Source organism: Coturnix japonica, chromosome 7 (assembly GCF_001577835.2).
Source record: "Coturnix japonica isolate 7356 chromosome 7, Coturnix japonica 2.1, whole genome shotgun sequence".
In the NCBI taxonomy this organism is placed as follows: domain Eukaryota; kingdom Metazoa; phylum Chordata; class Aves; order Galliformes; family Phasianidae; genus Coturnix; species Coturnix japonica.
Window position 1 is genome coordinate 12,391,125 of NC_029522.1, and position 25,460 is coordinate 12,416,584.

General features: G+C 40.4%; 2 protein-coding genes across 10 annotated transcripts in view; one reads left to right on the plus strand and one right to left on the minus strand.

Moving 5' to 3' along the window:
* The window catches only part of PDE1A (phosphodiesterase 1A), a 191,838-nt gene extending 185,214 nt beyond the window's left edge, over window positions 1-6,624 (plus strand). For all 9 annotated transcript variants that reach the window (XM_015868294.2, XM_015868291.2, XM_015868296.2 and 6 more), the window contains 2 exons: window positions 3,216-3,335; window positions 3,646-6,624. In XM_015868294.2, the coding sequence (XP_015723780.1) occupies window positions 3,216-3,292 (77 nt within the window). In that variant the 3' untranslated portion in view covers window positions 3,293-3,335; window positions 3,646-6,624. The remainder of the gene's footprint in view (window positions 1-3,215; window positions 3,336-3,645) is intronic.
* A 4,164-nt stretch (window positions 6,625-10,788) lies between these two features.
* The window catches only part of PPP1R1C (protein phosphatase 1 regulatory inhibitor subunit 1C), a 43,766-nt gene continuing 29,094 nt past the window's right edge, over window positions 10,789-25,460 (minus strand). The window contains 1 exon segment of the mRNA XM_015868305.2: window positions 10,789-14,418. Within this exon segment, the coding sequence (XP_015723791.1) occupies window positions 14,330-14,418 (89 nt within the window). The 3' untranslated portion in view covers window positions 10,789-14,329.

The following is a 25,460-nucleotide window of genomic DNA, read 5'->3' on the forward strand; positions in this document are numbered from 1 at the left end:
CATATATATATGTATATAAATATATATATGTGTATATAAATAAATATATATTTTTTAAAGTGGCCTTTTGTTGTACCTGCAATTAAAGCAGGTCTCTGAGACAAAATGAATTAAGAATGAGTTTCAGCAGCAGCTTTAGATACCTCTGCAGCATTAGTGCCCACTGCTACAGCTAATTGAAAAGACAGACACAGTAGGATCTCTGTATTGAAATAGCTGACAATATTCAGTAGCAAAGGAATCCTCAGGTTAAAATGTTTCTTATTTCTTTTACATTAGTGAAGTGACTTCTTATTCTTGTAAATGGAAGCATGTTCCTTGAACTGCCATTGTTGTTGTCTAAATGAGCATAACACTGGTGGTTTTGCATGGCTTTTCTTGGTTTCATTGTGTGTAGAGGCTGGTGTCTAATACTGCAGTTTCAGGATGTCGAACTCTATTGGACTAGAGAATCAGCCATTCATGAGGATCATCCAGAATACTTAGCATGTGTTTTTCAAAAATTGATGGAATATTAAAATCCCTTATAATGCAAATGATGAACATAAAAGAGCCCTTTATGTATACTGAATGTGTATCAGAACTCCAATTTCTGCTGGCTTTACTGTGTGGAATTTACTTCTCACTATGTAAGAAACACGATTTCATTGAACTTACATTTTCCAATGGAAAATGCTGAATTTATTATAACATTTAGGTTTTTTTTAGTTGCGTAATCAAGTGAGAAAGGTCTTGAATTGACATATGAGAAATGTTTTTGGTATTTTTTTTTATATATCTTATTTAGAATACCTACTTAAAGTAAAAATAAGATTTAAAAAGTAAATGGATGTTGCCATTTTCAGGCAAAATTCTTTACTAACTCAGAATATAAAAACAGTTAAGATTAAAATAACATTTTGTAATAGTCAGTGTGCATGATGTCTGATGGGCAGTGACCACTTATCAGTGTGAATATTAGGAATGCTACACGTTTATTGTTAGAGTCCAGCACCATCCAGAGGGTGGAAATGTTAGGATAAGATATTCTTTGTGTGTGGGATAGGACTCACCAAAGAAAAACAATAGAGCAAGTAACGTCTCCAAACTTTATATGAGTTTTAAGTCTCAAAGGAAGTATGAAATAGGATGTACTGTGTCATCATCATTAACCATGTGTGCTTTCCCATAAAAATATTTTCTCCCTGGGAGTAAAGAGAGGATGGGGAGAAATAATACAGAGTGATCAGGAAGAATGTAACTGCAAAATAAGAAATACAGCAATTTATGCTTAAATGCAAAAATAAATGCATGTATGAGCCTTGTGTGGCTCCTTTTTCTCACATATTTACCAGGGTCTGTTTCCCTGTGTCCCAGTCAGAGCAAAGGGAGAACTGCTGTGGGGGGAGGATCTCATACCAGGGCTGAGTGCGTCTTCTTCCACAGCACTGCTCCCCTTCCTCAGTCTCACTATAGTTTAGTTGCATTTCACAAGATTAAGTGAAACTGTTATAAGGTGATTTTATTTAAGTGATGGTTTTCCTTTTCTCTTGAGTGATTTATTAATTGGAGCGTCAATTTTAAAAACTGCTTATGTTTAATTAAACAACTTCATGTTTCAGTGATTTAGTTGGCACACCTAACTTTTCACTCGTGATGATAGCCACATTAATCCTTAGATTCAGAATGTAAAAGGGGACTATAAATTTGCAGTAAAGCAGGATATGGGTAACTTCATCCCTGATGACAGTAGAGGATTGTTAAGCACAGTGTGCTGCAGTGAGTATGCAGAGCCTTCAGCAGACACTGTGGTAAAGCTGCACAAGCCCAAAGCACCAACACACCACTTCAGTTCCTGGCAATGTGGGCAGCATCAATTAGTACCTGTGCCGTGGCAATGCCTGTGGCCCTGGGTGCCAGTTCGATTGGTGCTGAGTGGCTGTGTGCTTTGTTAAGCATTAATTGTGCACCCTGCACATGGGTGGCAGTGGGAACCCAAAGGAGGTATCTGTGCTGGGATGAGGATGGAGGGAAGGAGATGTTGAAGAAGTGGGCGATTTGCTAATAAAAAGGATAGGGACAGAAGCTCTCAGCAACTACTGGGAGGTTGCTACAAGGTGAATGCACTACCATGAGGGAAGTGAAGCATGGCTCAGGATTCAGTGTTCAGTTTTTACAAAGATTAAACACACAATGCTGAGTTAGAGTGGGCAGCACCCTGACAATGAAACCACTGGTAAAATTCAGTCATGAAATTCTTGCTTTTTTACTGTAATACTGTAGTGAATTCAGAGATGTTCATTATTTTTTTTCTTTCCTCATGTTCATTGTCATGAGCTATTTTTCCTTTCTAAACTCTGAGCCTCTTTTTCAGATTCAACTCACTGTCTTTCAAATTCCCTTTCAGATTGCACATCTGCTTTCATTTCTAGCTGCTTATACCTTTGTTTTTGTCTTTCAAAAGTTTTCCCCATCTGTGTTTTTATTTCTATAACTTTTCCCCTCTCTTAACTCATTTTCTCTACTTTTCATACTTCTGGGGCTTTCCTTTTTCACATTTTTAAGTCACTCCATCACTCCATCCCTTACTTAAAGTTAAGAATTTACCATATAATTGATAAATAACTCTGAAATTTTGCTGCATTCCCTCCCATGTCTACTATCCGTAATCAGTTTACAATTTTCCCAGCTGCACTCGTTCAAGGAACAGCTTAAGCAGGAGCTCTGTGTAATGGTTGGAGGTTTGACAGTTGCACTGTGTTTGAAATCTGCTTCTGCTGCTTGATGTCACATTCCCTATCTGATTGAATTAACTGAATTTTCAGACCTCAGCATTGGCATCTTCCACTGTCTGAGAGCAATTTTGGTCGCCTACATTGAAAAGGATTTAAACTGCACATCTCTGCAGAGAGTGAATGGTGATTTTCAATAAATTAAAAGTTTAAAAAAAGCGCACAACACTGCATTAACACTCATGTTGTTGTATTTCTATTTCACGGTTTAGTTTATATTGCTTTCATTCTATCTTCTGCACTTTGGATAAACCAGTGATTAGTTAAATCCAGTACTTTCTCTATGTTGAGTAAACAGTTAAAGAAAACTGTGAATGTACCCTCGCTGTAACCTTAACAGAAGAAAGGGGAAAGACATTACTGCCTGTCTAGAGCTCTGTAGATGCTATAAACTTGTTTCCATTCCTCGCTCAAGTTCTTAATAACATTTTTTCTTTCTTCCAGGTGAGCCTACATACTGTAAGCAAACAGAAGATATAGTAAAAGCTGCAGAACAGAATCAAGCACTGGTACACAACTAAATTTACTGTTTCTTAAAAGCTTCTGACGTTTCTGGCAGGACAGGTACTTTTGTTATTTCTTTCTTATAGTAGTGATAGTTTTGTATCATAAAGACTGGCTCATCATGTGGGTTTGTTACAAAACTTTGAGACTGGAGAACATTGCAACCCACTTTTTATGTCCCTTTAGAAGTCAGTTCACCATAATAGAAGGGACAAACAATACTTTGTGTATCTGAATTCTTAATTTGAGACAAAATAATCAAGCAATAAACAATCCTCAAGTCAAGTATACTGAATACTAGAAATATGTTGTAATAGCAGTAAAGTTTATGTTCTATTGTTTATGAATTTTTACTTGAACTCTGTTGCAGAAGAAAAGAACACTGTCTGTTCCTACCTCCATGCTCTCAGAGGCTGTTGTCTGTCAACTTATTCTCAGATCATCTTGTTTCTGTGGAGAGTGATTGGGCAAAATGATCAGAAGTGTAAAACATCAAACCCTGAGCAGGGAAATCAAGGCACCAAACAACTCTCAAGATTTCAGTCATATTTGTTGTTGCTATTTCCTTTCCTATTATGCTTTCTTAAACTAGCCAAAATACTTTTTCCAGCCAAAGTTGGACCTTGCTTTATTGCATCACTGACACCAGACATTTCCAAGAGACATGTGAAAACATGTTAAAGGTCATCTGGACTGGATTGCTGTTACATGTCACTGCCACTGGCACCTAATGGAAATAGAAAGCCAGAACAAAATACTGTCACAGAAGCTTGTTCATGCAATCATGCTGCATGCAACGTGAAAGTTCTACTTGTTGTAGAACTTGTTGTACTTGTCTCCTTAAAATATCTGAAAATACAAGTATGGGGACTGTGCAGGAAGTCATGGAGTCATATTATTGAACCTGCATGAATGATGATTCTTTCCCATTGGGGTGTCTGCCACATGGAGAGGAATGGTGTTTAACAAATCAGTATTGGAAATACTGCTTTAAAATCAACTAAATATCACCCAGTATTATGATTAAAACATACTCATCCCTACAGCTGCCCTCCACCAAAGCATCGTGTTGCCTCTCAGAACTGGAAGGTGACTTTGAGGCCTTATTGTTTGCTCAAGTGCAGTGTTGATGGCATGGATCTGACAGTCTCTTCCCTAGTTTTGCTTCATACAAACACCAGAGCATCTTTCTCTGAGAGGCAGCACAAGTGGAGGACGCAGGCACTTACCTCTGCCAGATGTCTTGGAATGAGCCCTGCAGCCCAGCTGTGCCCAGAAGAGACTCCACGTTCATCTCTGCTCCTGCCGAGCCACATGGGACCTTGTGCAGCCTGCACCCGACCTCACTTCCCTCTGCTGCAGCCAACCAGGAACCTTCCTCTCTCTTCCTTCACATTCTACACTCCTGGTTAACTTGGGTCACTGCGTTCCCCTTTTTGGACCCTGTATTACCTCACTGATCAAAAAGTCTGCAGTCAGCCATGGGCCACTCAGAGGCAGACTTATGGGGCAGCATTGCTCCCTGCTATGCAGAGCCCTGGGTGCTCATCTGCTGCTTCAGGAACCTAACTAGAGCTCCCATGTACCACAGCCTCAGCCTCCAGAGGACACATTTTGTCCTGGCTGAAGAAGGCACAGTAAACCAGCCAACCCACACTGAGGGGCACGTGTGTCTCTTTTCCTTTGACTGTCTCCTTTCTGACAGCAGAGTCACTGAATTTGAGCTGGGAACAATATGAGCTCTGAGCCCTGGGATAAGGGCATGACAAAAGGTGGAATTTCTATTGTTGAATATGTAAGCCATATATACACTATGCACAGTTAGAGTGCATAGTTTTAACTTAAGAAATGTTTGTGCATATAGATTGTAAAAAGTGCATTTAAATTGTTTTGTGTATCTGGTCCAGGGCTTGTATTTGGCATGGACAAAGTTCTGTACAGTGCAGCTGAAGAAATGTTAACAAATGAAATTGTATCATATATGTTATAATGCAATTGATATTTTTTTGCTAAGAGTTAAGAATTTATATATTCTGGCAGTGTTTGAGCAAATCCTTAGTAGCCTGGATCACTCTGTGCACCTCTGCATCCATTATGGGGAATGTTGGACACTTTTTTTTCTTTATAATGAAATATTTCTTATTGTTACACTGAACAAGAAACATCATTGATATCAGACTTTTTTTTTTTTTCTTTTCTAATTGCAAATTGCCATATGCTGTGTCAGGAGAAAACTTTCTTTTTTAAGATCAGATATCTTTGATCTTATGCCTTTTCATTCAAAACATGGAATCTTATTTCAGATATGTTGAGCATCGGTAGTTCCCACCAAATTTTAAAAGTGAAAAATTTGACAGATATGTTTAAAAATTGGGCCAGCTACGTCTTTGTCTGTAACAGTGCATTAATCAGCATTGTGATTTATCCTTCCCTTGAGAACAAAACTTTGGAGCAATCCAAATTTAATGTCTGTACTGTACTTTCAGCTTCAGACTTCTACCATAGTTGAACTTGACTTTTCCTTTCTGTGATTGATATACTATACAAAAGTCTTCTCCTGGAAATACAAGCAGAACTTATAGTGGAGCACTTCTGCAGAGCACTGGGAGCATCCTGCAGGCTTTTGGTGTCCTGTTGTCCTCCAGCAGGTAGAAAAAGCTCCTGAGCTCACAGGAGGCACTCAGTGCCTGCTTAATACTGAAATGTGATTCGTGTATAAATAATCCTACTTCATTTTTATTCAGTCTTAATCACTGTGGTAGGTGTTACTGAAAGAAGAGCCCTTGGTTTTCCTTTAAAGACAGATAACTCTCTTTCTTCCTTTAATCTTAGCAAGGTTTTATCCAGACATGACCCAAAGCTTAGCGTGTTGTTTGGATGAGGAGAAATTTATTTTGGCTGAGAAGACCATAATAACCAACATGTGTCAGTTAAGGCTTTGACCTTGTGTGGAATTGACACTCAGATGGCAGAGCAGCTTCCTATGGGGGCCTCTCCCAGGCAGGACTTTCTCTCCAAACCCTGTAAGGCTGTGTTACCAAAGCATTGCATGGGGCTATAAGAACTGGTGTTTGTATCTGCATCTCTCCCACAGCATTATGGGCATGTACCCCTGCATCAAGCACACTGAGGAGCTGTAGCTATAGATTAGCCCTCAAAATTTTTATTTTGTATTTTTGAGATATCTGATAAATATATTATGTAATACTGTTATGGTTTATGATCTAGCCAGTATTTTTTAATTTAATTTTCAAGAAGGCAGTCTACAATTGTGTGTTTCTATTCTGCTGTATTTGTCCATATTTCCTATGATGATATTCCTAAATAAATTTAATTTGAGGGCAAGGATCGTGAAGCTCCTGAGTGATGTTAGTTACAAATCTGCTTGACTGAAGCATTTGCTTATTTCCATACAATTGTCTCTGAAAAGTGGCAGAATGCAGCTGGCTGTTCCCATGCCCTTTGCCTGCCTGTCACTCCATGCTTTGTCCATGGCTATGCCATTTTGCTGCACCAACTTGCATCCTCATGGCTCCCTTGACAACAGTTTCTCTCAGTGTGCTTTACCTTTTTAACCTTTACTACTAAGTCAGCCCTCACATGAAGGAAACAGTAACCAATAGAAATGTATTTTTTCCCTTTTTTTTTTTTACCATGGACTGGCACTGTTGGAATTGCCATTACTGTTTAGATCAGAACCAATTCTTCAGAATGGGTTCAGCTTTCAGAAGCACCTGTATGGCATGGTGCAGGCTTTATCAGCAGAGTTCAGTGGAGCAGGGCTTCATTTTACTTCAACTGGAAATCAATGGAAAGAATCCCACTGACTTAGACTTGTATTACACTCTAACAAGGTGCACGTTGGCAATAAATCAAGGTTACATCCTATCATGTTCTTTGCAGTTCCGTTTTTCCAGATGCTGTCTCTCTTCAGCCACGTGCTCGGATGACTTCAGTCTTTTGTACATAAACCACAAGTCAAGCAAGCTGCTTCTTAGACATCAAATTAACAAATTAATTGAGATCCCTAGTGGGAATGTATAGAATATATGTTTTCAATTGACTTTATATCAGAAAGAGTAAAATATAATATTAACATTTTTCAATGGCAGATTGAAAACACATTAGGTTACGATAGTTTGGACAAGATTTGTCTCAGAGCAGAATGTATCCAATTGTAAATCATTCTTTAAAAAATCAAATCCTTTAAAACCTAAAAAATCCTCAAAAATGAGTAGGAACAACATTTAATACTATTTTTATTAATATTTTAATAATAAAATAAAGTGTCATCTCTCAGAAACATTTAGGCATCTTCTCTGGGATAATTTTGCTTCAGTGGGTCTCAAGAGACCTCTTGTCCATGTATCAGGACAAACATTTAGAAGTTTTACAGAACTGTGGGCTTCTAAGTAGCCCCCTGGGATCAAGGAGGCAACTCATAACCACAGAGTAATAACCATGGAAAAACAAGAACTTTGCTGCAAAATATACTTCCCTTCTGCTCAGGCAAGTCCTTTTCTTGCAGCCCATTCTTACAGGGCAGCAAAGGCACTACAGTAAGATGCTGAGGATGTAAGGCTCAGCTCTTCAATCAGAGGGAAAGGAAGCAAGTTTTGGTGTTTGGTAAACTGTCAGTTATTTAAAGTAATTAAGCTGTTGAAGCAAATTAAACTTTGCAAAAAAAAACCCCAAAACCCAACAACAACAAAAAAACCCAACAACAACAAACACAAAACAAACAAAAAAGACTGAACAAACCAAAGAACAACCAACCAAAAAAGCCACACCTCAAAGCCTACCCTTGAAAAGAAAGCTGGAAGACTGTTACCAACGCTTCTTACATAGGCATTGATTACTGTTGGAGAACTTACAATTAACTATTGTTTCTCTGTTTTCATCTGTTTCACTGAAATGTTTGCTGTTTTTAACTCTTCTGATGCAATTATAATTCCTTTTCTTTGATACCCCTCTCCTCTGAGAGAGAGTTATGTTATTCTTTCCAGTCAGAAATGAACATTTGCCTCTATTTCTTGAGGTACTCCAGTAGTGTTCGACTGGAATGAATGGCAGTGAACTGATGTTAAGCATTGTGACTTCATAGATGATGCATCTTTTTTTCTGAGGAAGACCCCAATTCAGCTAGTTGTAATTTGGTTTGGGGTTGGACAGAGCTGTGACTGCAGCCATAAATAGTTCTGAAGGACACGTGTGTGTTCACAAGCAAATGGCCATGAGAACAGGGCCACAGAGTTGATATTCCTAGTAAATTAGAGAATAAAAATGACACGAGCAATTTAAATATTATTTATAATTGACCTTCATGTCTGTTTTTAATATTCAATCTGCTGAGTGTTTAAAAAAGCAATTAAAAGTCCCATATAATGTTAAAACCCTTGATAAATGTAATAAACAAATGACATATTCAAAAGAGAGAATCTATGTCCCATTAGGAGAGAAGAAGAAAGATGAGAGCAACATATGGCAGTATAATTAGCATGATTAGGGAAGCACATCAATAGAATTTATGCTGCAGGGAAAATGTAATAAGAAACCAACACACTTTCCTCACTGCCTTGAAACTGCAAATATCACTCTCTGAAAGGGAGAAGATGCAGAAAGGCTCTCTGGCATTTAAAGCTCTAACTTGTGTTCTTCTGATTATTAAAGATGCACACAGCCATCTGCAAACCATTTATTTTTTGCAGAGTTCACATTGTCCCATTGCTTTGATTAATAAGGAGCAATATTACACCTCAGCTGCTTTTCAGAAAGATGCTATTTTGGAAACCTAATTAATACTCACTCCACTGTTAGCTTGAGGTGTTCGTTAGTGCCAGATACTGAGTTCTTATTTGTTTCTCATTATGTGGAGAGTATTGCTTCTCAATGCCAAGGTTTTTTGTTTTGCACTTTGAAATAACCTTTCGACACTGCTGCTCCCCAGCCCTCCCTTCAAAAGAACCAATAACACCTGTCGTCATTATTTTAGTGTGCCCATTCTGTCTGTCAAAGACAACGGGGGCTATTTACATAGTTAGACGGTACTGATGTACAGCAAATATTCCTGCCATTTTCTGAACAGTTGAGCCAAAGAGAAGAGAAAAATTTAGAAATGTGACAACGCAACTATAATTTCAGCTCACCACTAAGGGGCAGTATATACCAAGCAAAAGCATCGTTATTAAAACAGAGTGTTTCTCCTAGCAAGAGCACTGGATATGTTTATAGAAAGCACAGATTACTTTAGAAGCTATCAGAACCACCCAAACTTATAGCAGAAATGCCCCTGCTGTTGGCAATGAACTCACGAAGACTCCATCAGCCAGCTCTGCTGTGTCTGGAGATCAACAGTGTGTCACCAAGCGGCCTGAAGTCCAGTATAGGGGCACAGACACCTTGCCTGATATCTTCTCAAGGTGCTGCTGCTGAGGATGACCCTACTGTCTTCCTGGGAAGAGCAGTGAGAACAACACAGCACAAGAGACACTGAACATCAACTCAATTGCCAGATGCCATACTTGCTGCGGAAAGGTCAAATGTAATTGCATGTGTGACGAACCTACAAAGCAGCTGAGACTTCTATTGCAACTCACCATTGTGCTGAGCAGCTCAGGGAGAAAAAGGAATAAGATAACAGACATATACACACACAGAGGATGGAATTTCTATGAAACCAAAGGAGGAGTATGTATCAGCTATCCATCCAGTGCACGGCCATCTTAGTGCAGAGTTCCACGTGTCACTTGCAGCTCTGCCTTCTACAAACCTGCCAGCAGAAAGTACATTGTCACCTCATGTTCCTCAGAAATAAGGCTTCTCATAGAAAGCTTGTGTCTCAGCTATGTAAGAGATAGAAAAGAGAAAGGAAATCTGTTCAGAGGAAAGGGGGGAAGGGAGGGGATGAGAGGAGAGATGGAGAGAACTATGGACTGAGCTGGGATTGCACTGAACTCAGTTGCATCATACCAGGTACCAAATTTGCACAGAGGATGCCCCAGAGCCTGCAGAGCCACATGTTTATCCCTTCCCACCCATGAGCAGCACTGGGGCTTTTTCAGGCCAGGCAGACAGATGCCCCTTCCCCAGACAGCAGCCTAGCTGCATTGTGCTACATATGTGGATGTAGGTTCGATAGCATCAGCAGGAGAATAACTAATGGCTATTTTTGACTAGCACAGTAGCTAATCAGAGCCTTTTCCAGTTCACATCACTGGGACAACTAACAATGCTTTGAGAGGACAGGGTAGTCCTAAATCAGCGCAAGAGATTTAGTAGTTAAACAGACAGTAGAATGACAGGAAGTTTCCTGTACACAGCACACCATATTTTTTCAAAAGCAAGAACATTGTCAGCCAAAACCTGTGATCATTTTTGAGCAGAATTCCTCTGACTTTAGTGGAAATTGCACTTTAGAAATGACTTCTTTTAAATCTTGGCTCTTACTTTGTATGTGCTTAAGTATTATCTGCTTTTGCACCTGGAGAATAAACAACACATACCATCCTGTAAGTCAAGTCATGGAATTTTTCCAACCAACTTATTAGCACAATGTCTCAATAAATCAAAGGGAAAAATCTGTCATGGAATAACAACTATAACACAAGAAAAAAGAAATAAGGCTGTAAAATGCAATAACAAAGCACTTTTAAATTGCTGTTCATTAATGAGCTGTGGGATTCTGGGAAAAAGCTGAAATCAGTCCAAAGAGACAGTTTTCTTTCAAATCTTGCTGTAGCCATCATTCTGCAGATATCATTTCCTGCAATATCTTGAAAGGAAGAACAGCAGCACAGAAAGGCCATAGACATAAAAACACAATGAGAGATGAGAAGAAAAACTACAAATCAGAGTTGCTCATTAAATCTCTTTCTAACCTCTTCTTTCTCCATCAGTTCATTCATGGAGTATGGACTAATACAATCCAGCTCTAAAAGTCTTGCTTCCATATTCTTTGGTCAATTCTTACACTACAAACATGTAGAAATCATCTCTGTTTCTGAGAAAGTGAAAGAGTAGAAACATGGTGATTGTTAAGGTTCAGCATCTTGAAAGGTGCTCAGGGAACTTGCTGTGTTCTACCTGACCCATCGACTCCAGTTCTTGGTTCTCCAGCAGTTCTACCAGACGACTCTTCTCAGACAGGTCAAACCAAGTCATAATAACATGGAAACAATATTCATGGAGACTCAACAAAGATTTCCATTGGAAGGTTGCCCAACAACAACCTGTTCTGTTTCAAAAAGCAAATTTTATGCAATATTAAATTTTATATGGTATTTAAAAGTAAACTATATTAAAGTTTGCTACCCTAAAGAAATGAATCCCTATAGTATAGCTGAAGGATTGCCTAGGTGTTTTTTATTTCAAAATGAATCTACCCTAGTACAGCTTAAGGTCATTCCCCTTCATCCTATTGCTGTGGGCTGGGAGAAGAAGCCAACCCCCAGCTCACCACAACCTCTTTCCAGGTAGTTGTAGAGAGTATTAATGTCTCCCCTGAGCCTCCTCTTCTCCAGACCAAACAATCCCAGCTCCCTTAGCCTCTCCTCATACATTTTGTGCTCTCAGCTTAGTGATCCAACCTGTCCAGATCGCTCTGTAGGGCCTTCCTACCCTCAGGCAGATTGATAGTTTGGTGTCATTTGCAAATTTACTGAGGGTGCTCTCCCTCCCATCATCCAGGTCATCAATAAAGACAGAGTGGACTCCAATATCAACCCCTTAGGGAACACCACTTATGATGGACTGCCAGTTGGATGTATCTCCATTCACCACCACAGCTGGTTCCTTACCCAGCAAAAAATGTACCTGTCCAAGCTGTGGGCTGCCGGCTTCTCTAGGAGAATACTGTGGGAGACATCGTGAAAAGCTTTGCTGAAATCTACGTAGACCTATGTCAGCAGCCTTTCCCTCATCCACCACATGGGTCACTCAATCATAGAAGATCATGCCACTCAAGCAAGTCCTTCCTTTCATGAACCCATGCTGGCTGTATCTGATCCTCCACTTGTCCCACACATTCCATGTGATCACACTTACTGTCTTCCCAGACATTTTCATCCTGAGATTCACTGATAAGTCACTGCACTGCTACAGCTCTGCTCTATGGCAAGCACTTTTAGTTGGATATTTTTATTTTTTTCTGGGCCCTGATGTTTTCCTCCCTCTTTCCTCATAGCCTCCCTTATGGTATACCTCTCTCAAGTGAAAGGTCAGATAGAGTTTGTTTAACTGTCTGATTATGAATTGTTGTTGTATAGAAAAATGTGCATTCTATCCATGTCCTTTAGGTGAGGTTAACACCAGCAAATGGTGACGGAGATCCACAGAAACCTCCAGGGGACAAGCCCTGTCGCTTTGCCAAAAATGATCAGTCTGTTGCTACACTCAGACATGCTGCGTGCATAACTCTGGGTCAGGACAGAGGGAAAGCAACAGGCTTTACAAATGATAGAGCACAGCTGGAGTATTTAGAGATGAAGGAGGTGATAAGACCTGGATTTAGAGAAGCATTTAAATTGAGGCATGGCTATCTGAGGCCCTTAACAGACCATGGTGCTTCGTTCCATGATAAAGGCTGTTAAACAGACTTCTTGTTCTCTCATCTCTGCAGTAACAGCTCTGCAACACACTCAGATCTGGTTCAAATTAAATCTAATTTATAAATCTAATTCATAAAGTGTAATCATCCTTCAGTCGAACAATAATCCTGAAACAAGCTACTTGTGATGAATTCTCTACACTCTTATCAGGTGTTTTGTGCTGCCTCTGAAATGCTGAGGTCTCAAAGTGCCTTGTGTTTGTATAGTTTATTACAATTTATGCAAGTTTTATTCCTTTGGCCCATAGGGAATTCTTATGTGAAGCCCCTGGGTACTAATAACCAGCAAAAATTAATACTAGATGCGTTTATCAGCCAGTGACACAGTGCCTCTATATTGGTCACCATTTTACTGCCACAGCCAAAGTTAAGTGAAGAGCCTGGCACCATGCAAAATCAAAGCCGTGACAAAGCTGGGAGCAGAGCCCAGCTTCTCTTGATACCATTCCAATCTTGACTTTGTCTGTTCTGATGTTTTACAAAGGATTACTTCCCCCCTTTCCTTTTTTGTAGCACAATAAGCCCTCAGCCCTGTAGCTGTTCCTGCCCAACTGAAGAGTCCTTTTAATTCTTCCTGTGCAGCTGAACAGAGCAAGAGTCACAGAAACTGATTGCAGTAATGGTGACAAAGAGGACAGATACGGGAGTGCAGATGGAGGGCAACAAGATGGCTCCCAGCTACAAAGGGACACTTGTTAAGCTATCCTTCTCTCAGCGGGTTTTCATGGAAGAGCAAGAGCTGCAAATGAAATTATCACGCCAGGCATAGACAGAAGGTTCTGTGTTTTCATATGCCTGAAGACTGAAAGACTGAAAGCAGTGGAGAGTTGAGTCTTTGTAACAAACTTAGCTGATACAAAATACAGAAAAAGCCAGAAAAGTACTTTAACTGTTGTGTATCGGGAAGACACCAAAGAACATCTGCATAATTCTCCATTACACTGAAGAGGTGCCTCTGCTTATTTTGTTCCTGTCCACATTGTTGTGGGTCACTCTAATGTTACTGGTAAAAGCAGCCTTTAACTGACAAGGTCATTCTACACAAACACTCCTCCACAGGCTAGACAAACCCATGGTACAACATACAGACAACATCCTTGTCTAACAGAACTTATTTTTTATTTTGTATCTCTTAAATGGGATTTATTTACAACAGGTCTTAGAACACAACTCACACACAGAAGTTAAGCTTTGGCATTACTGCCAACAGATCGCTACCGTGTTTGCAATGACATTTCTATGTCATAGAAAATGAAAGAAGAGTGATGTTAAAACAACTGTTTTATCTCTGGGTATAAGGCTCACAGAACAGATTTGCAGGTGGCTGTAAAGCCCAGTCAAGGTGTGCCCCCAGCACACCCTGCTGTGTGGGAACACAAGTGGTGGTGAATGTTGGGACGCACACGCAGTGTCACATCGAGGTACCTTGCCCCAGGCAGACTTGCATTGCTTAGTGGTCCCATTCTTCTTCTCTTTCACCAATTCCCTCTTCCTCCTCTGGGAATGCTGAATCACTCTGACTCTTCAGATGCTTTATCCCTGAAAATATAAAAGTAATAGTTAAAAGTCGTGATAGGTTGTATCAGACATACTTTTTCTATGAAGGAAGAAACAAACAAATAAATAAATAAATGGAAAGATTTTTAGTGCCCATACTGGCCCCCTTTCCCAAAAACCTCCGCATTCAAACAGTACTACTACGTATTTCCAACAGAAATATTTTCTTTCTTGAATATAAGACCTCTGGAAATTTATCATACTTTGTAGGAACAGAACAGCTTCTGTTCTCAGAGATCAGATCAGTATTGTATTGCCACTATGAAGCAAGGTTTGAGTTTTAAAGGTTGAGAGAGTAGGTGTAGGAAGCATTCTGCTTGAGTCTTTTCTTGAGATTGCTCTGCTGAAGGTCCTTGCTCACTTCAGAATACAGGGAGATTTTTCCAAATTCATGGCTAGGAGAATTTTCAGCTATTCGAGTTCAGAGAATACAAGCAGCTGAAAGCAGAATCTCATAGAAGTTCTGCAAGGGGAGTGCAGCCCACTCCACACAGCCAGCAGGAGCCCAGCTCAGCTCACTGCTGGCCTCCAGGCTCCCTGTCTTTCAAATGCACACAAGCAGCACTTAGTTCCCTGGGGAACAGTTGTTCAGATGTAAAACATGCAAATAAATTAATGCTTCCTAGCTCAGTACGTGTTAAGTGTGCCCTGCAATAATCAACACATATCCAATTAAGTAACTGTGATGATAAGTGAAGAAACACTTTGAGTGCTCAGCTACCACCATGCTGGTCTCTTTAGCAATGCCCTTTAGTAAAACAAATATTTTTAATTTGATTTCATTTAACTAAAGTTTAAAGAACATTCATTTCAAAATGATATTATATATATATGGCAAGTTCATCTCCTTTTGTTTATCTCTGGACCGGTCTAACATGCAGTATTTCAGATCACAGAATCATAGAATTGTTTAGGTTGGTTGGAAAAGACCTGAAATATCATCAAGTCCAACCACAACCTGACCATACTACCCTAACAAACTTTAACAACCTTCCACTATATCATGTCCCTGAGCACCACATCCAAATGGTTTTTAAACACCTTCAGGGATAGTGACTCAACCACCTCCTATGGGGATCCTATTAAAGTGCTTAACAGAAGGGGTTGCTAGGAATCAGGGAGAGTTTTGAAGATGACATTCTCATGTACCAGGCCACTATCACTGTTAGTTGTTTTTCATAACCTCCTTTCTACATCCTTCCCTCCCCTTTGCCAGACATTCAATACCATACTTCCTTAGAATGTACAGACTTGCAGCAATTCCTACACTGGCCAATGCATGTAGAAGACTCCTAAAGCTGACCTTCACAAATTTTAAAAATGTTGTGGTGGAGGTTGCCAGAATTATTTGATCTTGCTAGCACTGTTATGAAATAAGATGGCTATGCAATGTAGGAAGTTGGTATGAATTGACATACAGGCTGTGAAACTCCTGTCAATACTGCAGTCTAAGCCAGCTGCTGAGAATTTAGATCTCTGTCTAGCAATATCTGCTTGCTAAAGGGTTGTAGTCTGGCTGGAGATTGAGTAAAAACTTATTACTCAGGTCACTCCAACTGTTCTAACTACTGCTACTATGGTGGTGTTGCTTTAATAAAAAGGGAAATATTTCTTTTTCATCTTTTCACTCTTCCTGCACATTGCACCATGAAACAGAGTTCATAGCTCTTTTCCTAAACAGTAACCAAGAGGCACCAGAGCGATGTTAACTGGGATTGTCCCTATTCACTCATGAGGTAGTGCATTAAAGATGAACCATAAATGTAGACAGAAATTCTACTCATTAAAGCAAATAAATAACAAGCAGAAAAGAAAAACAAAACACAGGAACCCAAAACCAGGATATTTTAGAAGTTACTGCTTATACACAGTATACTTATAGATCCAAATTCAGAGCATCAAGTCACTCATTTTGCATAAAAAACTTATGGTGGTCTCCAGCCCTGCTTCATCTGGGACTGTTCTTTTGAGGGCAAAGCCTTTCCAGCTCTGCTGCTGCTCACTGTCCCTGGACACACCTTCTCACTGCACATTCACCACAATCTCACACCCACCGGTTGCTCAAAATCATTGTATTCTGCCTTAAAACAAAGCCTATCTAAACACTGACATTTGCTTTTTTCTCTCCCTTTTCTCCCCCACTCCTTAATGTTTCTGAAGCCAGCACGACAAGAATTGCTTTTACTGAAAGGGTTCATATTTCACTGTAGGTAATTTAATCCAATTAATGCTGATGAAGAAACCCTTAATGCCAAGCTGCATTCAACAGACGTGCACTAATACACTTTGAACTGTTAATTCTTTTTAGATGAAGTCACTGCCTCAAAGCATATTTCTAGATTACTTTTAAATTATGAGTGCAAGTGGGACAACTTCCTGGCATTTTTGTAGTCACATAATAACATCTATGCTGTTTAATCAACAGCTTGCTTTTTGTTTCTCTCCATCTGACCAAAGCATCAAATTAAAAGGCTAAGATATGAAACAACCAAGTGTTCCTGAATTAAATTTCTCCTTAAAATAGAAAAAAAAAAAAAAGAAAAAAAAAAAGAGGTAATTAAGGCAGCTCCCCATCTCACGTAATTAAGACAGTTCCCCTTCCTATTTAACGCTTCTGCCTTCACTCTGCTTCACTGCACAAGGAACACTGTTGACATTTATGAAACTTTGGGTTGGAGTCAGCTTGGCAATCTGAATTCCCAGCAGTTTGGAGGATTATTTAGTTTTATGATTGAGAACTTATCCCCTCCCTATTGAAAACTAATATCCAAATTTTCAAGAAAGAGTGGAAGCTGAAGCTGAGCCACAGACAAAGCAGGCTGACTTTCAGCACATAGATCACTTTGAAATTATCAAGCAAATAAACCTGGGCAAAGAGGATGATAGCCAAATGAAAATGTCTACTTTGTGCCAATCCTAAATGAAATATGGTCTAGTTCCTTCAGCAAAAACGGGAATAGCAAAACAAAAATAATGTATTCAAGCCACTAGGTTGGGAGAAAAAAAAGTCCTTTTGTGGAACATTTTGTCTGAATTTATCAATCAGCCTAAAATATTTGGACTTCTCTAAAACTCTTTTGTCATAGTTTTGTTTTCAGTTGAAACAAATTTAAAAAATAATAATTAAAAAACGGACAGCACAATAACAACAAAAAATACATTTCATGAAAAAAAGCTTCCAGCACACATCTGGGGATTACTCTCAACACTGGTAAGCAGGCTCCAGTTGGAGGCAGCCATGTAGAGCCCAGGAGAGCTGGCAGGACTCTGGGAGCAGCCTCCTCCCAGCACAGGTGTAGTCTGCACTGCTACAGAAAAACAAGCAGCTGAACCAGAAGATTGTTGGCTTGGGTAAGCAGGGACTTTGAGTGAGCTCCACTGCCAAAAAGATGGTGTATACAACTTGTGAAAGTGAAGACAAGATAAAACTGAGGAATACAGGGAAATATAAGCACCCAATACCTATCTCCACAGGAGCAGCAACCCAGCCTCTTTGGCAGCTCTGGCACCCTTACCCCATTGTGTGCCCCCTGCAGACTATCCTACAGGTAGTCTCTAAGCCACCAATGGTACAGAGAACATCCAACAGTAATTTGTGAAATGACAACAACAAAGCATACAGACCTAGCCCTTCACAAGTTCAACAGGTGAACACACCCAGGCCTTTTGGCATCGCAGGGCTTGGTCTTGATCTTCCAGATCCCAGTGGGATATTCTCTTCCTTTTTTTTTTTTATTTTTTAAATTTTTTTCAGGAAATGAAGGATCAGCTTTTGTGATTGATCTTATCTCTGGTTATAAAAGAAACAACAACTTATTCACAATGAATGTACGTACAGTACTATAAATTAGAAGAAGTAACACACAAATTAGGTATTCTCAGACTTCCATTTAGATTATGCAAAGAAAAGCAAAGCCAGACTCTGGCTGTTGCTGTCTGAGTGTGGAGGAGTCTTCAAAGACCAGCACACACGGTGTGTCTTTAGAGTTCAGGACAAGAATTTGAAGGACCAGTGTGGTAGTTAGATAAGCTGATGTTTTAGCAAGCTGTAAATCAGGCAAACAGCACGTGCTACATTATTTTATATCTTAGTTCAGACCAAGGAGAAGAAAAAGTTATCATGTATTTAATGTGATTATGAGACCAAGACACTATTCTGCCCCCAATTATATTTACTTCTTATTTTTTCTGAGTAATATGGATCTTTTTCAAAAATACAGATAACCAAATGAAAACAAATGATCTGAAGTACCGGGAAATCCAATGGGTTTATGTAGGTCACACCTGGAGCAGATCAGGTCATCAGCATATCCAGCAGGTCACCACGGCCTCATAAATATTTGTGAATGACCTTTCTGATGCCAAGCAACGAGGACTGCCTAATTTTCTAAATGCCTGATAGCTGTTACTAATTCATCTCTTAGCTCCAGATATATTATACTTAGTCCTTGTGGGAGCCTTTTAAATGACAAGCTCAGGGACTTGTGCTTCTTTCTCTGCAGCCAAAAGACCCAGTGTCACACAGGCACAGTGAAGACCATATGGGAGCAGCAAATTGATGTTGCAAAATTCTGTCTGTTTTCCATTTTACTCTCTCACACTGCACTTTCTACTCCAGTTTCCTCTCCCAGAAGCTGCCTGAAGCATCTCTGACTCCTCCACACCAGCATGAGGGAGCTGCTTCAGCACAGCAATGCTTTGTCAATCCCACACAGGCTGGCTGGAACATGGACCGGACACAGGGGTCAGCTGAGCTGTGATCAAGGGACAGTACCCCTTACTTAGCATAAGCCAACAGAGTAAACTGAGGTTTTATTGCTTCAGGCTGGAATATAAACATCTCCTTTTGCTGGTTTCCTTGCTAGCAGGGATCAGTCAGTCCTAAGGGTTCCAACGGAAAGCGGAAGCTGCTGCAGTCAGCTGCACGGATGTTTCAGACTGCAACAACCTCAGCCCTTAGTTCATTCTTTGGGAAGTCAGAAAACATTTCTCAGCTGATTCTGTGGAAGGCGGCTCTGAGTCAAATACCTCTGTGACAGCTTGAGGTGAAAAACGTGGCAAGACGGTTCCCACATGCATAATGATGGGCTCACGGGGCTGCTGGGCCCTGCAGCAGGGACAGCTGAAATTCTTCAGCTGACATCCTTTCATCCCAGCTTTATTCCGTTCAGACAGAGGCTTAGAGCTGTCTGCTCCAACTCCATGTGCTCATGGTGAGACAATCGAAGCAGCCTGCATGTCCTGAAGCACCCACAGCCAAGGTGCTGCAGGCCACCAAAGCTGATTTATATGAATAAAAGTTAATAACTCAGAACCTCATTGTCAATCTGTAAGGCTAAGAAGGTTCTTTTAATTCTGAGGATGTTTACAGATGAACATAAGACTTGAACCATAAATAGGCTGATCAGCTCTGTTTGCACTGCCCTGCTACTGCAATGTAGCTCCAGTGCCCACCCCATTGGCTTTTAGTGGGAGCTATTGGTTATAGGTGATGATGTTTTAGGTCTTTTCCAACCTTGGTGATTCTATGATTCTATGATTCTATGTTCCTGCTCACAGCTGCAGCACCACACAGAATATCCCTGTGGGATGTCCTGTGGCACTCTGGGTAGACTGTGCACAGATGCCCACTGACCCTTGCATTCTTTTGAGAGGAGCAGCGTTGCTTCTGAGCCCTCACACTGGCAATAGAGACTCCCAGTGTCTGATTCTCCACATCCAGGCTAACTACATGACTGACAGCTTAAGCAGAATGGAGTTGGACCAAAGCATTTATAAAAATGATAGCAGCAGACTTCAACAGCTGAATATTTGCACTCGCTTAGAGCTCTGCAATTGTTGCTTGCCTGAGATTAGGAATAAAACCCTGAAACTAAAGAATTTTCATTATGAGGAGAAAAATAAAAAGATATCTTCAAAAAAGTTTATATTAGTGGCACAAAAACACTCAGTTTTGCCTAGTTTTTTAACATAAAGATCTAGTCGTGCTGTAGGAAAAGTAATTAACTTCTTATCTGAGATGAAAACACGAGGGAAATTAACTTAAACACTCAGAGATTTGTGCATTCAGGACCTTATTGAAAGTGCTTTATGAAGCATTTCGATCTCCACAGCTCCATGAGACATTTCTGAGCAGCTGTATCTCAGTTCTCCTTAGTTGTTCTTATCTGACTTCAGTGTTAACAGACAGAATTATCCAGCTGCTCCTCTTTTCCTGAACAATTGTACTGTGGCTCTACTTTTTCATGTTTTTTTGTTTTGTTTTGTTTTGTTTTGCCAATATGGAGATTTTTCTGAGGTCAAGAAACCTAAACAGAGAAAAAAAAAAAGTGACTGCCACATCCTGAGGGGAGAGAATCCCCGGCAGAGGCTGAAAGCTGCCGAGCTCCAGAGCAGGAGGCTAAGCCCACAGTGGGATGAATGAAGTTCTGCATGTAAGGGCTGAGCAGTTCCTGCTGCTTCACAGCTTCCCCTGCTCCATCCCAAGTCTTGTCTGAGGACCACAGCTGTTCTGTGTTGTGTCTTCTGGATCTGTATTTTCTATTTTTGATGTTCTTTTTGTGGACATCAATTCTTTCTGTGGCTTGGCTCTGAAGCAGCACGAGGTTTGTTAGTGGCAGATCTGAATTTCTTGCTGAGTGCATTGCAGCCTGAGATTTTTAAAGTGCAGATAGAAAGCTTCCCAGTGAGTTATACTTTTTAACCAACAACTCTGCTGGTCAGCAAAAAATGCAGCTCTGTGTTTTGCTTTCATAATTCCATGTTCTGTGTGGCTTTCAGTTTTAATTAATCCAGTCTGTTTGGTTTCTGTCAGAAGTCTATAAGCTTCTGCATTAATTTGCTGATGAATCCCCTACTGAGTTGTAATTACAGTCTTCATTGTGATCCTTCTTACAGTGACAAAGGAGATAGAATTTTGGCACCCACATAACCTGACATCAGTAATATTGTAAACACTAGAATGAGCTCTCCTGTTCATTTAGGTATCTTACAGACTCCTTCAAAATGACAAAAACATTGTGATGATTGAACAAGTGATGGATAAGTCTGTGTTTACATTAAATTATCCCCATCATAGTTCCTTCATGGGTGGCATATGAATAGCAGGCAATTTCCATTTTCTCTGTGTTAAGGTTATGGTAGCTGCAGGTCTTACAACCAAAAAGGAACCTGTTGTGGAAGAATGAGCCTGCTCCATTTTCACCACATCATTGTCTGTGAGCTGCTCAGATCTCCTCAAACAGCTGGGATCCATTTTAGAAGGTGAAAGCTGAACAAGGCTTGAGTCTTTGTTGTAGCCACAGGCAGCAGGCATTTCATGCTAACCAAAGCAATTCCAACACAGCGAGATACAACAAAGTCAGTCTGAACATCTGAGAGCACCAGAGCTCTTCTAGGAGGTCAGAGCCAGTCCAGTCCCTCTTCTCTTTTAACACCCTGGTTACTAAGGAGGTGCTTCCCATGCTAGAACTTTCAGAGATATTTTTCACACTATTGACCAAGCAAATCAATGTTTAGACAGTGCTCTAGCAGAAGTAGGAAACGTAACACCACAAAAGATGTCATCCATCAGAACAAAGGTGAAATTCTGGCATGAGCAGCTGAAAGATGAAGTTTTTATCATGCTTGCCAATACCATACTATGAAATATCTACATTTCAGAAATGGTAAATAAGACAGCCATTCAACCACAGAGTTGGTAAGGCTGGAGTGGTTTCTCAAGGGACTGCCTAACCCAACCAGGCTGTCTACAACTGTGTGGAAAACTGTTAATCACAGACTGAACCTCTGATTAAACCATCTGAGGCAAGTGTCGGGTCAGCTGTGGGTGCACAGGTGAAGGTAATTCAGCTGTGCTCCCAGAAGGGGTGGAGCACTCCACCTCTCCTAGATTTCATTTAGGGGCTGACCACCACTCAGGTAGCATTTCTTTCTGGAGGCTGTTTCTCTGTGCAGTTCTGGTGGCAAGCTTCAACACTTCCCATCTTGACTGAAGGCCTTGGAGTTGGTGAGTTTTTCCCATAGATAATCTCTGCCTATCTATTTACAACTATTTTTGCATTATGCTTACTGTGTGTTTGACTGTACAACAACCATGTCTGGTCAGGTTTAGAATATCTTCAGGGAAGGGAGCTGCAAGCTTTCTAGGCAACCTGTTCCACTGTTTGACTGCTCTTACAGCAAAAGCAAGCAAAAAAGTATGTTAAATTGTATTTCATCCATCTCAGTTTGAGCCTTTTGACTTCTGTCCTCGCATCATGTACAAGCTCTTCATCTTCTAAAGCAGAGGAGTGTCACCAAGGGAACTGTGTCTAACATTGCTATTTAATAAGGTATAGATATGCTTAACATAGAATTGCAACTGCAGTCAGAAAGTAACTAAACAGAAGTAGGAGGTGGATGGCAGATAGATATCCTTAATTTTCACAATTGTTCCTGGTGTTCAGGTAGTTGTTTTTTTGTTAAAGAATCCATGCTCCTAACTCATAAATAGTTGGCTCTTTTAAAAGCTGTACCTAAAAACACACTAAAGAGTGTGACCTTATCATTTCTAGCTATTTGACATCTCAGTCCAGACTGAGATTATGTGAATAGTCTTGTGTGCTGTAATCTTCTGAGGCACACCAGGCTGCCCTGGAGGTGCAGGGATAGGACAGCTTTCTGACAACAGAAAGTCTACCGAATTCTTATTCTTAAGACAGATTTAAATCATATACTAAGAAATCAGTACTGAGTAATCAGAAATACTAACAAATGCTAAGAATTCAACATGGAATGCAGCCACCAGAAATGATTTGCATTGCTACAGACACAGCTGGTCTCACTTCACAGTTGCCATAGGCAGCAAAACATCAGGGGCAAAATCTTTAGTGGCTCTTTATTGTGTGAGTGATTCGAACTTGTGAGAAACCTACATCTTCTGGTTTGCCTAAGGCATCAAAATACCCCAGAGCCAGCATCCAGTACAACCAGAGTGTAATTACATCCTGGAAGAACAAGATCTGGTACTTAAATTAATAGACAAAGGCTGGAAATAAGTGTTGCTCTCAATTCTTCTGGAAAGTGAAAATAATAATATAGGAGAAAAAAATATCAGGTATTCTTATTTTCATTGTGGAAAATATAGCCAAAGTGCAAAAAATGGTAGACACATCTCTACACGATTAGACATGTTCATTTCAGACTCATAGATTCTGTAGAAGTGAGCTTTAACACTGTTCTTACTTTTGGTCTTATCAAGAGTGAGCTTGAAGGAAAAATGTGGCTCTGAGCACTGCAGTATTTGGGGAAAAGTAGTGACATGCAGGTAAAACGCAGTAATAACCTAACAGATTTTAGATGAGAAATGTGAGTCATAGTTGGACTTTTATATCATTCCACTAGTTCTCTTATAGCCTTATTTGCCAATTTCCCCCAATTTCAACATGTTTCTTTAGAAAAAATGCCCCTTCCTAATTCTAGCGGTAAGAAAATACACCTGCCGGTCACCAGGGGGAGCTTTCATGCCAAAAAAATCTCCGTGAGAGACTGCTTAGTAATTCTGCTTTCTCGAGGATGGCGAGGCAGTGGAAGAGAAAGCTTATTCAACACCGACTCTCCTCATTCCAGAAAGGAAAAGAGCAATGTGCCGCCTACCGCTGGCTCTGCAAGGAAGTCCACTTTGTGGGCACCGAGTGTTTCTGGGCTGCTGGCTTTGCAGAACCCACTCTCTCGCCTCCCCCATCTGATGCTGCTCCCACAGGTGCTCCTCTGAGGAAGCAGATCTCATCCCTCCCAGTGCCCCATGGCAGGCTGGGCACAGCTGCACCATTTGCAGGGTTTGCCAGACATGTCACACAGTTTTCTTGCTGTGTGCACAACACATCGAATTGAACATGCCCTGGGCCGAGAAGCTCATAGCAAACTTATTAGGTGTTTTGTTGTTTTTTTTTCCTCTTCTGAGTGGCCGTTAAATCCCACAGGTCTTTTTAAAGGTATCCTTGAAAGTAACTACTCTGCAGATTGCTCAGATGCTGTGTGGGATAACATCGGTTCACAGGTTGAGTGAGGGCTGAAAAAAAACTGAAAAATCTTGTTTCAGGAATAATTATCAGCTATAACCAATGAGAGCTCTTTAAACAACTTCCTTTTGGCCTGTACAACTCACAGGAAAATGAATCCCTTTTCAAATCCATATGTTTGCTGCAGTATTTCCTGTTTTTTTTGTTTTTTTTTTTCCTGGACACATTCACACACAATTCATTTGAGTTTTCAGCTCTAGCCATGGGCTGAAAAGGATGTGGTTGAAATCTTCAGGCTGCTCATGTTCTTGTCTCCATGCCAAAGCTCTGGTGGAGGGTTTTGGGAACTCTCTGTTCCTGCCAAACCAGGCAATGTTGCATCCCAAGGGGTGAGGAAAGGGAGAAATTATGGAGGGAAAGAGAACCACATGGCCATCTTTAGAGAATTTTTCACTTTTCATTAAATTCAGACTATTAAGCATCCAATCCAAAAAAGAAAACACCCCATCACAGGGAACCCAACACAGATGGCAATTGAGGAAAGATGCTAATTTTTTCAGCTTTAATTTGGTCTAAACACAGAACTAAGGACCACATTGTTCAGAGACAGAGATACCATAAAGCTACTATACTGCTTAGATTTCTCCTCAGGTCAGAATAAAACTTGGCGATAGAAACTAAAAGAACAAATGCTAAGCTACTGCCCTGGAAGAGCATATTTTAAGGCTCTTGGGAGAAATTAAGAGACATCAAGGTGATACTGAGATAAGAAATCAGATGGAAAATGCAGAATTTTTGTTTAAGAGTGAATTAGGCAAAAGGTGAGCCTGCATCCCATGGAGGCTCTTTGCAAAAGCCCTCCTTAGGGAGATATGTCTATTGATTCCTTGCCTCCTGGTCAAGCTGTTCCTACCTTTGCTCCTGCAGCCACCAGCATGTGAGCCAGCTCCCCCAGAAGGAGAGACCTGTTCTGCCCAGCAGGCTGGCTCTCTACAGAGAGCTAGGGATAGTGAATATCTGACA